This window comes from Gouania willdenowi, unplaced genomic scaffold, assembly GCF_900634775.1.
Source record: "Gouania willdenowi unplaced genomic scaffold, fGouWil2.1 scaffold_82_arrow_ctg1, whole genome shotgun sequence".
NCBI classification, from domain to species: Eukaryota; Metazoa; Chordata; class Actinopteri; order Blenniiformes; family Gobiesocidae; genus Gouania; species Gouania willdenowi.
In genome coordinates, this window is record NW_021145248.1 from 325,132 (window position 1) to 337,311 (window position 12,180).

General features: G+C 40.3%; 2 protein-coding genes and 1 long non-coding RNA gene across 3 annotated transcripts in view; 1 reads left to right on the forward strand and 2 right to left on the reverse strand.

Moving 5' to 3' along the window:
* Nucleotides 1-12,180, reverse strand: part of LOC114460870 (cilia- and flagella-associated protein 44-like) — a 228,515-nt gene that overhangs the window by 106,467 nt on the left and 109,868 nt on the right.
* Nucleotides 4,478-5,180, forward strand: LOC114460877 (uncharacterized). Its single transcript, XR_003673773.1, has 2 exons — nt 4,478-4,662; nt 4,788-5,180. It is a non-coding gene; the product is annotated as an uncharacterized LOC114460877 (long non-coding RNA).
* Nucleotides 5,426-9,383, reverse strand: LOC114460869 (zinc finger BED domain-containing protein 4-like). The gene is made up of 2 exons (XM_028442744.1): nt 6,688-9,383; nt 5,426-6,483 (listed from the first exon to the last, which is right to left on the reverse strand). The coding sequence occupies exons 1-2, from the start codon at nt 7,929-7,931 to the stop codon at nt 5,805-5,807; spliced, it is 1,923 nt and encodes a 640-aa protein (XP_028298545.1). The 5' UTR covers nt 7,932-9,383; the 3' UTR covers nt 5,426-5,804.

Sequence of the window (12,180 nt, forward strand, 5' to 3'; positions counted from 1 at the left end):
CTCATGGGAGGCCGCCGGACTCCTGGTCCCCTGCCTCGCCGGCTCCGCCTCATGGGAGGCCGCCGGACTCCTGGTCCCCTGCCTCGCCGGCTCCGCCTCATGGGAGGCCGCCGGACTCCTGGTCCCCTGCTTCGCCGGCTCCGCCTCATGGGAGGCCGCCTAACTTGGTTTCGTCCCTCCTCCGGGCCCCCGTCCACCCACCCTGGTTTGGTGTTTGGGTGGATAGATTTTTGTTTTGAGCGTTTGGAACCCGCTCCTTAAAGGGGGGGTTATGTCATGTTCTGTTTTGTTTAGTTATTCTGTTTCTTTGTTTATTCTGAGTCTTGTCTGTGTTTCAGGTGTTCCTGTTTGTGGCTCCACCTCCCAGTGATGTCTGTGTGCTTGGTGGGTGATTGAGTAGCTCCCTCATGTTTGCACCCAGGTGTGGCCCATTCCCAATCAGGCCTCCTCCACTATTTAGCTGAGTGGTTGGACACAGTATGGCTGCGGGATCATTGTATTATGTTGTCAGGTTTGTGGTCTCCCCTTGTGTGCAGTGTGTCTGGTCTTGCTCCCTGTTCCTGCTCCCCTCCTGTTTTTGGATTTAAGTTTTGATTTTGAGAATAAACATGGACTGGTTCCAAGAACGTTATGCGTCTATCCTGCCTCCGTCTCTCCTTGCATTTGGGTCCACACCCACAGCAAACCGTGACACAAATGCTTCTTTTTTCAGGACAAATCAGCACTGCAGAGTCCACCAAGCACTCTTTTACAAACTCTCCCTGTGAGAATGGCTTACTGTTTTTAGTGATATTACAAAGCTGGTCCTGGTTGCAGCATCCCTGGATGTGTGAAGCTTGGTAAAAAATCCTTGTTGCTTTTGGAGCTTCGCTACCAAATCTTCCGATATCCGCACCATCTCACCATCATTCAAGTTTTTATATTTCTCCAAATGTTTTGTCTTGTAATGTCGACTCAAATTGTAATCCTTGAACACAGCAATCTGGTCCCCGTAAACCAAACACCACTTTACGTCTGACTTTGGTAAATAAATACTTGGCAGTCCACATCTTGTTGAAAACCCTGCATTCAGCATCTACCTTTCTCTTTTTAGTCGACCATTTGGGGGTGAAATGAGTCATACTAAATTAGGTGCATGCGTGCGCAGGCTCGGTGCAAAACCACCGGAGGACTGCTGAGGCAATGGTGCACGAGGAGTGAACGGAGCGGCATCTCAGTTTGGATCCAGTAAAAAGTGACCATAAATAACTGTAAATGGACTGATATGCAGTGAGCTTCTAGTACTTCATATTGAAATTGTTTGTGAACATGTGGGCCACTGTGCCAGTTTTACTAAACTTTATAGCTACTTATACAGGCTCTGAGTTGAAATAGATAAAGTGTGTCAAAATAAAGCTGTCACTCTCCGTGGTGCTGAAGCGCTGATTTGTTCCACTACTGCTTACGTACCAATGCGCGACGTAAAAAACAAAAGCTTCAAAATAAAAGCAATGCACACTCATGAGGTGCCGGTCAGTCAAACATAGGGCCGCATGTGGCCCGTGGGCCGTAAAGGGCCCAGGTCTGTTCTATGTGCACACACCATTCTAGCAGCAGCAGCAACAACACAGTGTCACTTACAGCACCCAAACGGAGGCTGCTGTGTGCACATGAACAAACACAGGCTCTCAGTGACGTTCCGTGAGCACTAGGGTAGGGTAAGCAGGGTGTTCCATATCGTGACCACCAATGTCAACACCAATGACAATTTCATATGTTTCTGCTGAAAAGTGTTAATTCAATTCAGTTGAATTCAACTTTATTTATATAGCGTAATTTACAACAAAGTCATCTCGATGCGCTTATCAAAATATTAAATTTAGATCCACATGAACAAGCTTTTAACATCTAACAAAATCAACGTCGTAAAACACCATTAAAGAAACATAAACAATTATTTAATATAGCCTCCATATTCTCCCAACATTTATGAAACTGTGCGTAGGTAAGATCACTTCAGGTGGCGTACGCTGAAACACATGAAATGCATAAGCAAAATAAACAAAACAAACACTGGGTGTTGTTTTTTATTAATTGTTTTAACTTTTACTAAATATTTGCAAAAATACAAACTCCATAAGGATAATGAACTCAACTTCAAACTTCTTCAAAAGCAAAGAACAAAAAAAGGGTACATTTAAGGAAAATAAAAAACTAAATATTGCACAATAACAAATATGGTGTATCAGGGCTCCCTTATATAAATCCCAATATTGTCTTTTTTTCTCCCACCTTGTTTGCACATGCTGTTGAAGGTCAACACTACATGTAGTGCATATTTTTTATGACAGCTATGCATGTTAAATTATTGAAATGAAATAAATTCCTCAGATCTCTCTCTACTTTTTTGCCATTTTATTTAATTTTGACAAAAGAGTTTCACATCCAATTATAAAATAACACACAAGTAAATGAAAGTCAATTTAAACATATTAGTAACACGGTCAAATTACACATGATTAATATTATTAGAGGAAGGCATTGCAACAAAAAAACAAGATAAATATAAAATTAACAAACCAAACATTAATTGAACTGAAATAGCTGCAGTTTGAAGACATTAGTGCACACATTAGTCACTTTGCCACAAAACAATACTAAAATTGCAGTAATGAACACACATCAACTTAAACAATTGAAGTTCTCAGAGATATTGCACAAATAAACTATTAACCAAAAATAGTGTGATTTTCTGGTGGTGCTTTATAAAGCAGCATTAACCAACACAAGCTAATAAAGCACCATCCATCCATCCTTCAGTCCATCCTTATTCATTTATTCTCCTGGTTTTCCTGCAGGTGAAGTCATCTATGACATCGTCACATTTCCTCAGTGCATCTGAAGGGGAAAAAAATAAATCATTTGAACCCAATGGCTGATCTATCAAGCAAACCAAGTCGTAGGATGTGAATGATGTGATTAGAAATTGTTACATATTTAAATATTGATAAAAGCTGGGCACAAATTTAAGATGTAGCACTGTCAGGTTCTGTTTTGTTTGTGTTTAGCACTTTTGTTCTGAGTCTTTGTTTATTCTGTGTTTTAGTTTAACTCTTGTCTGTGCTTCAGGTATTCCTGCTTGTGGCTCCACCCCCAGTGATGTCTGTGTGCTTGGTCGGTGACTGATTAGCCCCCTCATGTTTCCACCCAGGTGTGGCCCATTCCCAATCAAGATTCCCTCACTATTTAGCTGAGTGCTTGGACACAGTATGACTGTGGGATCATTGTAATGTTGACCCTCCTCGTGTTCTGCTGCGTTTGTTCCCTGGTTTTCCTTGTGCCTTGTTGGATTTAGTTTTTTTGTGATTAAACATGGAGTCTTTTGAACTTTACACCTGCCTGCTGCCTAATTCTGCCTCTGCTTTTGGGTCCACACCCACACCATACCATGACAAGAACACAACATTCATCTACTTTTATTTTGCTATTTATTATTTATGAAATAGATTGATTCAGAATACTAATAAAATAAATGGTTATCTACAGAATACAGTTTTAATAAAAGTAAAATGAGGGAAATGAATCAGCCTGATGAGAAGACAACAAAAATCCTTGCCTATCTTCACAATAATGACTGCACATGGAAGTTTAATCCTCCACATGCCTCTCACATGGGAAGTATCTGGGAGAGGATGATTGGTGTCACTCGAAAGATACTGGACTCTATGCTTCTGCAGAACAAACACAGTTGTCTGACGCATGAAGTACTGTGCACTTTGATGGCTGAGGTTTCGTCCATAATCAATGCAAGACCGCTGGTCCCAGTTTCATCTGACCCCTCATCACCATTTCTGCTTTCACCTGCAATGCTTCTGACACAAAAACCACCTGTTCTTCCTCCACCAAGAGAGTTCATTGGAAAAGACTTGTCAAAAGTCAATGGAAAAAGGTACAAGCCCTCGCCAATGAATTTTGGAGTCGCTGGAGAGACGAATACATCTGCACCCTCCACTCAAGACGAAAGTGGCTCAAGACCTGCCGCAACCTGCAACCTGGAGATATTGTGCTCCTGAAGCAATCACAAGCTGCCCGAAATGCATGGCCAATGGCTATAATCACCTCAACATTCCCCAGCAGTGATGGTAAGGTGCGCAAGATTGAGGTGAGGATATCATCCCAGGGAACCGCAAAGACTTTTCTGCAGCCCATCTCTGAAGTCATTCTTCTCCTTGAGAATGACCAGTAATGAGTAAAGTATTCAAGTAGTGGCATTATCATGCCAGACGGGGAGTGTTCTGCCCTGCAGGTTAATAAATAGTTTAATTTGTTTCTTAAAAATAGTTGATTATAATTGTTGTCTTCCAGTTTTAGTTTGTAATGTTAAAAGCACAAATGCACATTAATATTACCCAAAGGTGTATTTTATTTTGAAGAGGCTTGTAAGAGTTGCAAGGTATCATGGGTAATAAACCTGCCAGCTAGCGTCAGTGTTAGTGATGGGAAAACCGGTTCTTTCCTCTGATTCGATTCTTTAACTCTCGAACATTAAATTGAACGAGTCCCGAACGAATCATTTCGTTCATTTGTACAGCAGATGGCGCTGAAGCCTGCACAATGCAGAACTCATACCGCCGACGTGTTTTCTCCAACTATAAATACTGTAGACAAGATGGTTTGCTTCAGGTGACAAAGTATAACACACAAAATGCCATAAGCTATTCAAGCCATTTGAAAACCCAGGAAAGCTAACACACACCACAATAATGTAACTTGTGTCCTGTATCCTCTCTGTTATCATTGTTTAACAGCACGGCAGTCTGGGTAACTGTCACGTGACAGTGAAAACAGACCAATCAGAGAGAAGTAATGCTGCTGGCGCAGAGCTCAGCCTGAGCCAGAGCTGTGAACCGATGAACGATGAACGAGAAAGACCCGGTCAGCCCGCGAGTCATGTGACAAAGGAACCAGTTGGACGAACGAGAACGAAGTACTGAGCTGTGAACGATGAACGAGAAAGACCCGGTCAGCCCGCGAGTCAGACTCGTGACAAATGAACGAGTTGGATGAACGAGAACAAGTACTGCTCTGCTCCACAGCCTGAGCAGACAGAGACCCTTTCGGCTGAGCAGTCGATCACATGACAGCTGGGGAGAGGACAGCGAATGTAAAACTAATTTTGACAATTAATGATACAATTAAAACAAAAAATAATAGTTGATGAGTTGCCTATGTTTACATGGTGCATTTATTGTGTCCAAAAAGTGACATTATTATTATTACTATTATTGTTATTTTTATTGTGTTTGTTGTTATCATTGTTATGTTTGATTATTTTGTGGCAGAGTATAACACAATAAATATGCTGATATAATTTTCGAAAATATTTATTTTTAAAGAGACTTATATATAAAACACACTTTACATTATATACACAACACTACACACATCTAAGAGACAAAAATAAAGTTAAATAGAAAAAGTTAAAGAATAAAATTAAATAAAAACCAAACCAACAATATTGCACAATTAAAAGTGACACATGTGTATTATATACACAACATACACATCTAAGAGTAAGAGACATAAAGTTAAATAGAAAAAGTTAAATAAGAATAAAATTAAATAAAAACCAAACCAAACCAACAATATTGCACAATTAAAAGTGACACATGTATATTACATACACAACACTATACACATCTAAGAGACATAAATAAAGTTAAATAGAAAAAGTTAAATAAGAATAAAATTAAATAAAAACCAAACCAAACCAAACCAACAATATTGCACAATTAAAAGTGACACATGTATATTAAAGGCCAGCTTTAAGGCAAGTTGGCATTTAGAAACACAAGCTGGCGGACCTTGGAGGGGCTGAGCCTGTTCCGTCTGTCTGTGATTATCTGCCCAGTCTTTGAGAAAACTCTCTCAGAGGGCACAGATGTGGCCACAATGCACAGTCTAGTTTTCATCACCTCACACAGAGTTTTGAATACGGGCGAGCACATCCTCCACCATGCCAGAGGATCTGATGAGCGGGATAGGAGTGGCTCTGCCAAGTAGGCCCGCATCTCCATCATGGCAGCAGTTGAGGTGCTCGATGTGGCAGAATCTGAGGAAGTGGAAGCCCTGGTGCTTGCAACCCTCTCATCGAAGTCTTCCCAAAACATGGCCCCTGTGCTGGCAGCCACAGAGGGATTTTGAGACTCCTCCTCCTCACTGTGACTGGGGTGGTTGTGTGCTGCAGCAGCTGTGATTCTCTTCACAGTGTCCTCTGCAGCCTTGCTGTTAACAAAAGCTTGCTTTTTGAACCTTGGGTCCAAACAAGTTGCATCAGCAAGCTTCTCAATGTGCTCCACCTTGCTGAACCTCTTCTGCATTTCAGACATCAGGCTGTCCACCAGTTTTTTAATAGGTTCATGGACTGACGGGCTTCTTTGATGGCGAGCAACAATCCTCTGAAGACCTCTTGCCATCAGAATCACTTTGGAGGCAGTCACAAACCTACAGACAGAGTTCAATTATTCATATTTTGTTCTCAAAAGCAGTTATAACAGTGTACTATCACAGATCAATGTCATGTGTCTTTGTTAACAGTAAGGATACAGTTAAAATCCATCACTAACTATATATATATTTTTAAATATGAAGTTTGTGCTTATTAAAAGTGAGTTAGTTTAATATAAATGAATTACTTTAACTACATACCTCTCAGCGCTCACTTCAACGGTGACCTCCTCAAAAGGTTTGAGGATGTCCGCTGTTTCCTGAGCAATTTCCCATTCCTCTGTGGACAGTGTGGATAGGGGTGCATTGATAAGTGCCAGGGTGGAGATGACTGGATCCTTGACATCAATGAACCTTTTCACCATATAAAATGTGGAATTCCACCTTGTAACCACATCCTGCTTCAAGCGCAGCTGCTCCTGGCCCATCTGTTGCTGTGTGGCCTTCAGCTTGTCTGAAGCAACTGTGCTTCTGTGGAAGTATTCCACCACAGCTTTTATTTTATGAACTGTACCCTGAACCTCTCTAAGTGCAGCTCTCACAACAAGATTTAAAACATGAGCAAAGCATGGTATGTGGTCCCAGTGCAGGTGGTCTCTCAGGGCTGCCACAATGTTGCTGGCATTGTCTGTGACACAAGCTACAACTTTGTCACTGACACCCCATTCATCTGCAACTCTCTTCAACTCACTTGCCAGGTGAGCAGAAGTGTGTCTGTCTGTCAAGACAAAACAGTCCAGGAGATGGGATGTCATTGCAAAATCCTGTACATAGTGGCAGGTCACAGACATGTAGCTTGTGGTTGTTACAGATGTCCAGCAGTCAGTTGTGAGGCATACAGCAGGAGCATTCTTGATTTTCTCCAACAACTCAGCTCTTATCTTTCCATACATCTTTGGCAGTAGAGTTTGAGAAAGTGTTTTCCTGCTTGGCAGAGTGTATGAAGGGTCCAGGGTCTTTGTGAATTCTTTGAAGCCTTTGTCCTCAACGATGGAGAATGGTTGATAGTCAGAAGCTATCATTTTAACCAGTGCTTCATCCAGTTTGCTCTGCCTGAGTGGATCCATTGGCCTTGTAATGTAAGTGCCCATATGTGTTTGTTGTGGCCTCCGTGGTCTAACTGCTGTTTGGGTGGTGGTGGTGGGTGCTGCTGGTGTACTGGATATTGCAGAAGCTGTAGCCAGTGTTGCAGCAGCAGTGATTTGAGGTCCAGATAAAGTGCTACTGGTGGAGATATTTGCAGCTGCTGCAGTGGCTCCATCGTCACTCTCCCCCCTCACTTGTGCTAACTGCACAGTTGGATGTGCCGTTTTAAGGTGTCTTCTCAAATTTGAAGTGCTTCCTCCTTGGGTTGATAAAATCCTTTTGCAAATATTGCATTTGGATTTAGTGGCTGAAACCTCACTGAAATGGTTCCAAATGTCACTCCTTTTCCTTCCACTCATTTTTCTGACCTGCTCAGACCCCTGTTGTTTGTGTTCTGATTTTACCTGGCACTTAATGTAAATGTAGGTGATGGGTGGGGGGATGGGTAACTGCCCATCATGGAGCCTTGAATGACAGTAGCGCTCAATTTGTGGCCCAGAATCACGTCACTCCTAGTAGTTCACTCTGTGCGACATTAAAATGTGACGAGGTGAAAAAAGCTATATCATTAGAGTCAAACAATTGCCACTTTGCACACAATTTCATGCCAAACCCCATTTAGCTCAGGTAGTAGAAAAATGTATAAATAATTACGCCAACTTGTGACGTGAATTAGTTTCGCACAGTGGGAGTGGATGCGACACCGGCATGTGCCGTGACTATAACCGAGTGAACCCCCTGTTGCGCTGTGTGAAAGTGTGTACGACTAATTATGCTCTCAAGTGCTCTTAAACCAGTATGCAAATTTGGGCTATGTGAGCTGCTGATCAGAGGCTCTAAAGTTAACATTTAGTGAGAATTTGTGGTGCGTTTCCACCTCCTTTTCTCATCCGATGCAAACCCGTTATGTAGGCTATCAGACTGACAGCGATACTGCAGCAGCAGACGAGCAGAGCAATACACAGATTAATATAGCGCAGGTAGACTTATATAAAAAATAAAAAAATCTCATGAAATTGTGACTTTTTCTCCGGACATGTCACAGAACACAGACGTGTGCAGAAAGTTTTGAACATGAGCAAAAGCAGAGTGGGTAACCGGAGCTATTAAGTGCAGCCTAGATGTTTAACGTAATTAAAATTATATTATTCAAATAAAAAAGGTTAAAAGAACCGGAGACCGCTGATTAGTTATGATTTCATGAATGAATAACGTATTGTGGTATTTTACTATTGTGTGGCAAATAACACAAAGTTAACACGTTGATATAATTTTCGAAAGTATTTATTTACAAACACATTCATTATATAGGCTATACAATAACACAACAAGGACTGAAGACCACTATAATTATGATTTCGTGAATAAATAATCTATATCGGGTGTCACATGACAAATAAACTGTAGATATCAGACATCAATCATTTCCTTGTTCAGCTCTCAGTCAACAGCCCCCCAGCCCCGTAGCTGTCTGAGCCACAGCTGTCACGTGACGAATGAACGAAAGAGCAATCCGTCATGATCCGTATGAACGAATCGTGAACGAACCGAACGAACTGCAGTGCTTGCTGCTCACAGACAGCCTGTCTGTCACGTGACTAAAGAACTGGGACCTGAGAATGGATCCAGCTGAGTGAGTGGTGAACGAATCATTTCTGTTTCCTGTCTGCTGCTGACTGAGCTCATGCAGCTGCTGCCATGTGGCGAGAGAAGGTACTGCATGAAAATGAACGAATCGCTCCCTGAGAAGACTCGTTACTCCCGAGTCATATAAAAGATTAGTTCATTTTGAACGAATCGTTCACGAACGATACAACACTACTTTGAATAAATTATCCATGCGAGTAAACATGGAGTCCACAATCACTTGAACACATGATCTGAAGCTCTTCTCTTGCTGATCAAGAAGTTCTTTATAAAAATGTCTTTTGTTGTTCAAGTAGCTCATGAACCATAAACAATGTAACAGAGTCATCCTCACCTTTTCGTGGCATTTTGATGATGTTTGAAGTATTGCAGAAGATTCAGGCTAGCTCACAAGGAGCTGGAGCAGGCCTTGTTTTCAAATCTGTGGATGGCTGGAGCCTGGTGGATGGCTGGAGCCTGGTGGATGGCTGGAGCCTGGTGGATGGCTGGAGCCTGGTGGATGTCTGGAGCCTGAGGCCTGGTGGATGGCTTGAACCTGGGCCTGGAGGATGAGCCTCAGTGCTGCTGCTGCTGCTGCTGCTGTTTGTCATATTTTCTAGTTCATGGTGGTTTTTTGTTTTCACTATTTGAGCTTTTGTAGATTTTGTTGGTTTTTAAATGCAGTTCACATTCAACCTGTAAAAACATGTGTATATATAATTTAGATTATAGACAACTATTTAGAATAAAAGCATATCTAATTCCTGATTTTATGTATTTATTTCATTTTTTAATGTTCTTTTGGTTTATTTATAACATCAAACTGATGGAAACGTCATTGATGTGTTTTTATTGTCCTGATTGCACATTTCACTTGTTTCCTTTTTAACCGTTGGCTTTATTATTATTTTATTCTTAATAAAGTTATTCTAGTGATAAAAACTAGCTTTAGCTACAAACACTATGATACTTGCATGTTTTCAGCTATGTTTGTTCATTGTATCTGTCACTGATAATGAATAACCTTAAATCAATCAATAAATCAATATATTGGATGGTTTCACAGAGTGCTGGTATCTGCTGCCCTCTGGTGGCTGTAGTGATCACAGCAGAATATGAAGCTCAGATACTTTCACATGTTTGATTTCTATCACAAATGTTTCTTTTACAACATTCATGTTTTCATAAAGTAAAACAATGTGTGAAATGTGTGTTTTTGTGTGTTTATTGTCGTTGAATTAAAGAAAAACATTCAGCCGTGAAAGATAAACTTTGTTCCTTCACAATAAAAGACTCAAAAATGGGTCACACTCTTTAAATCCTCCTGGTCCTGATCACAGTCCCAGTTAAGGTAGAAATCAACGTTAAAACAGGCCAAAGCCATGTTAAAAAAGGACAGAACGCATCATGTCACTAAAGTCTCACTCTTGTCATTTTCTGAAACTTGGCAGCCCTGCACTCCATATTTTATTTTGTTGATAGACATTACATTTCCAATTGCTTCAGCATGTACCATATCCAACTAATAATCAGATACTTGACAATATAAATCTATAGGAGAGTACACATATAAGATAATTGATAGACATATGCTTGATTTAACTTCCCATTCCTATTCTTCCTATTCTGTGCTTTTAATGTGACATATTATGTTATTGTTACTTTAGGCCCTATAATTATACATCCTTATATTAAATATACTGGGTCAAATCAACTTTTTTTAGGCCAAAAAGTTTCAAAACGTCTGATTTTGACTCTGAAAAAAAGAAACTAACAGGTACGCTATGCTATAATAGTTAGGAAAAACTACAATTACATCACAGAGAAAACATCAATATATATTGAGTAATGCCATTCTGGTTTGATTGTATGCTTCAAAGCATCATCTCAAGGCAAGGGAAAAATATTGAGATATATATTGTATATCGTGATATAGCTTGAAAATATTGAGATATATATACATTTTTTTAAAGGCCATATTGCCCAGCCCTAATACAGACTCATACTTGACATTGATGCAAAAATGTTCCTTGTGCTCAAATGTTTTGTTGAATTAAGCAGGTCTATATTGATATCCCCACAGATGAATGTGACCTTCTGACTAGACCCAACAAACACTGAAACCAGGTGCTCTGTATACATAACTGACCCATATTCTTGTACTGTTTTCTATAATAATTTAAATAGTAATACACTCTATTAGATCATCAACAGTTCTTGTCATATTTTCCAATACTTTATATTTAATTTTCTTGTCGATGCCCTTGTCTTTTAGTTTTCATTCTTAACCTCAATCATTGGCTCCTGGAAACAAATGTTTTCCTTATTTTTTTATTTATTTTTTTATTTTTATTTTTTTTTGTAGCCCCAACTCAAACTTTTAGTCACTGACTTCCATTGTTAATGCATTTCCAGTGCACTCGGTTATTAAAAAAATTAGTTTTCCAGTAACGAGTTTCTACCAGATATTGTGACGGAGGTCAGTAGTAGGTATAGCCTCACAGCTTCAGCTAGGTAGACTTCTACAAAAACCTAATTTAAACAAGATGAAGAAAGTCTGCTGTATTTAAACTGCAGCTTTAATAAACCACTTTTCTCAATGTAGCCTTTACCTAGCAGCTTTTGTTACCATGGTTACCCATAGCCAGGGCAGGAGTCGGCCTGCGCATGCTCGACAACAGTTATACGTCACTTCGAATTTGCACCGAGTTACCACTTAAACAGCAACAGCGAGAACTTCACAACAAAGAAAACTATTTCAATGAAGATACTGAAGAGATAATAGTTAGTAGGGTCGCCTCGAGTGTCATTTGGTGCCCTAGGGGAGAGTGGACTTAGGCGTCCCCAACAAAAAAATAAGTCTATAACATAGACATAAAGTCTGATATGACCTCACAAGGTCCTCGAATAAACCACCGTTTTCTATTTTTAACTGTGCTGTGAATATTCACTATGAGCTGTAAATGTAATGAGTAAACTCAT

Excerpts from the sequence above, each read along its gene's own strand:
- LOC114460869 (XM_028442744.1), bottom strand. The coding sequence starts at position 7,931 with ATGAGTGGAAGGAAAAGGAGTGACATTTGGAACCATTTCAGTGAGGTT. Across the intron at positions 6,484-6,687 it reads GTTGAAGTGAGCGCTGAGAG|GTTTGTGACTGCCTCCAAAG; the intron begins GTATGTAGTTAA and ends CTCTGTCTGTAG.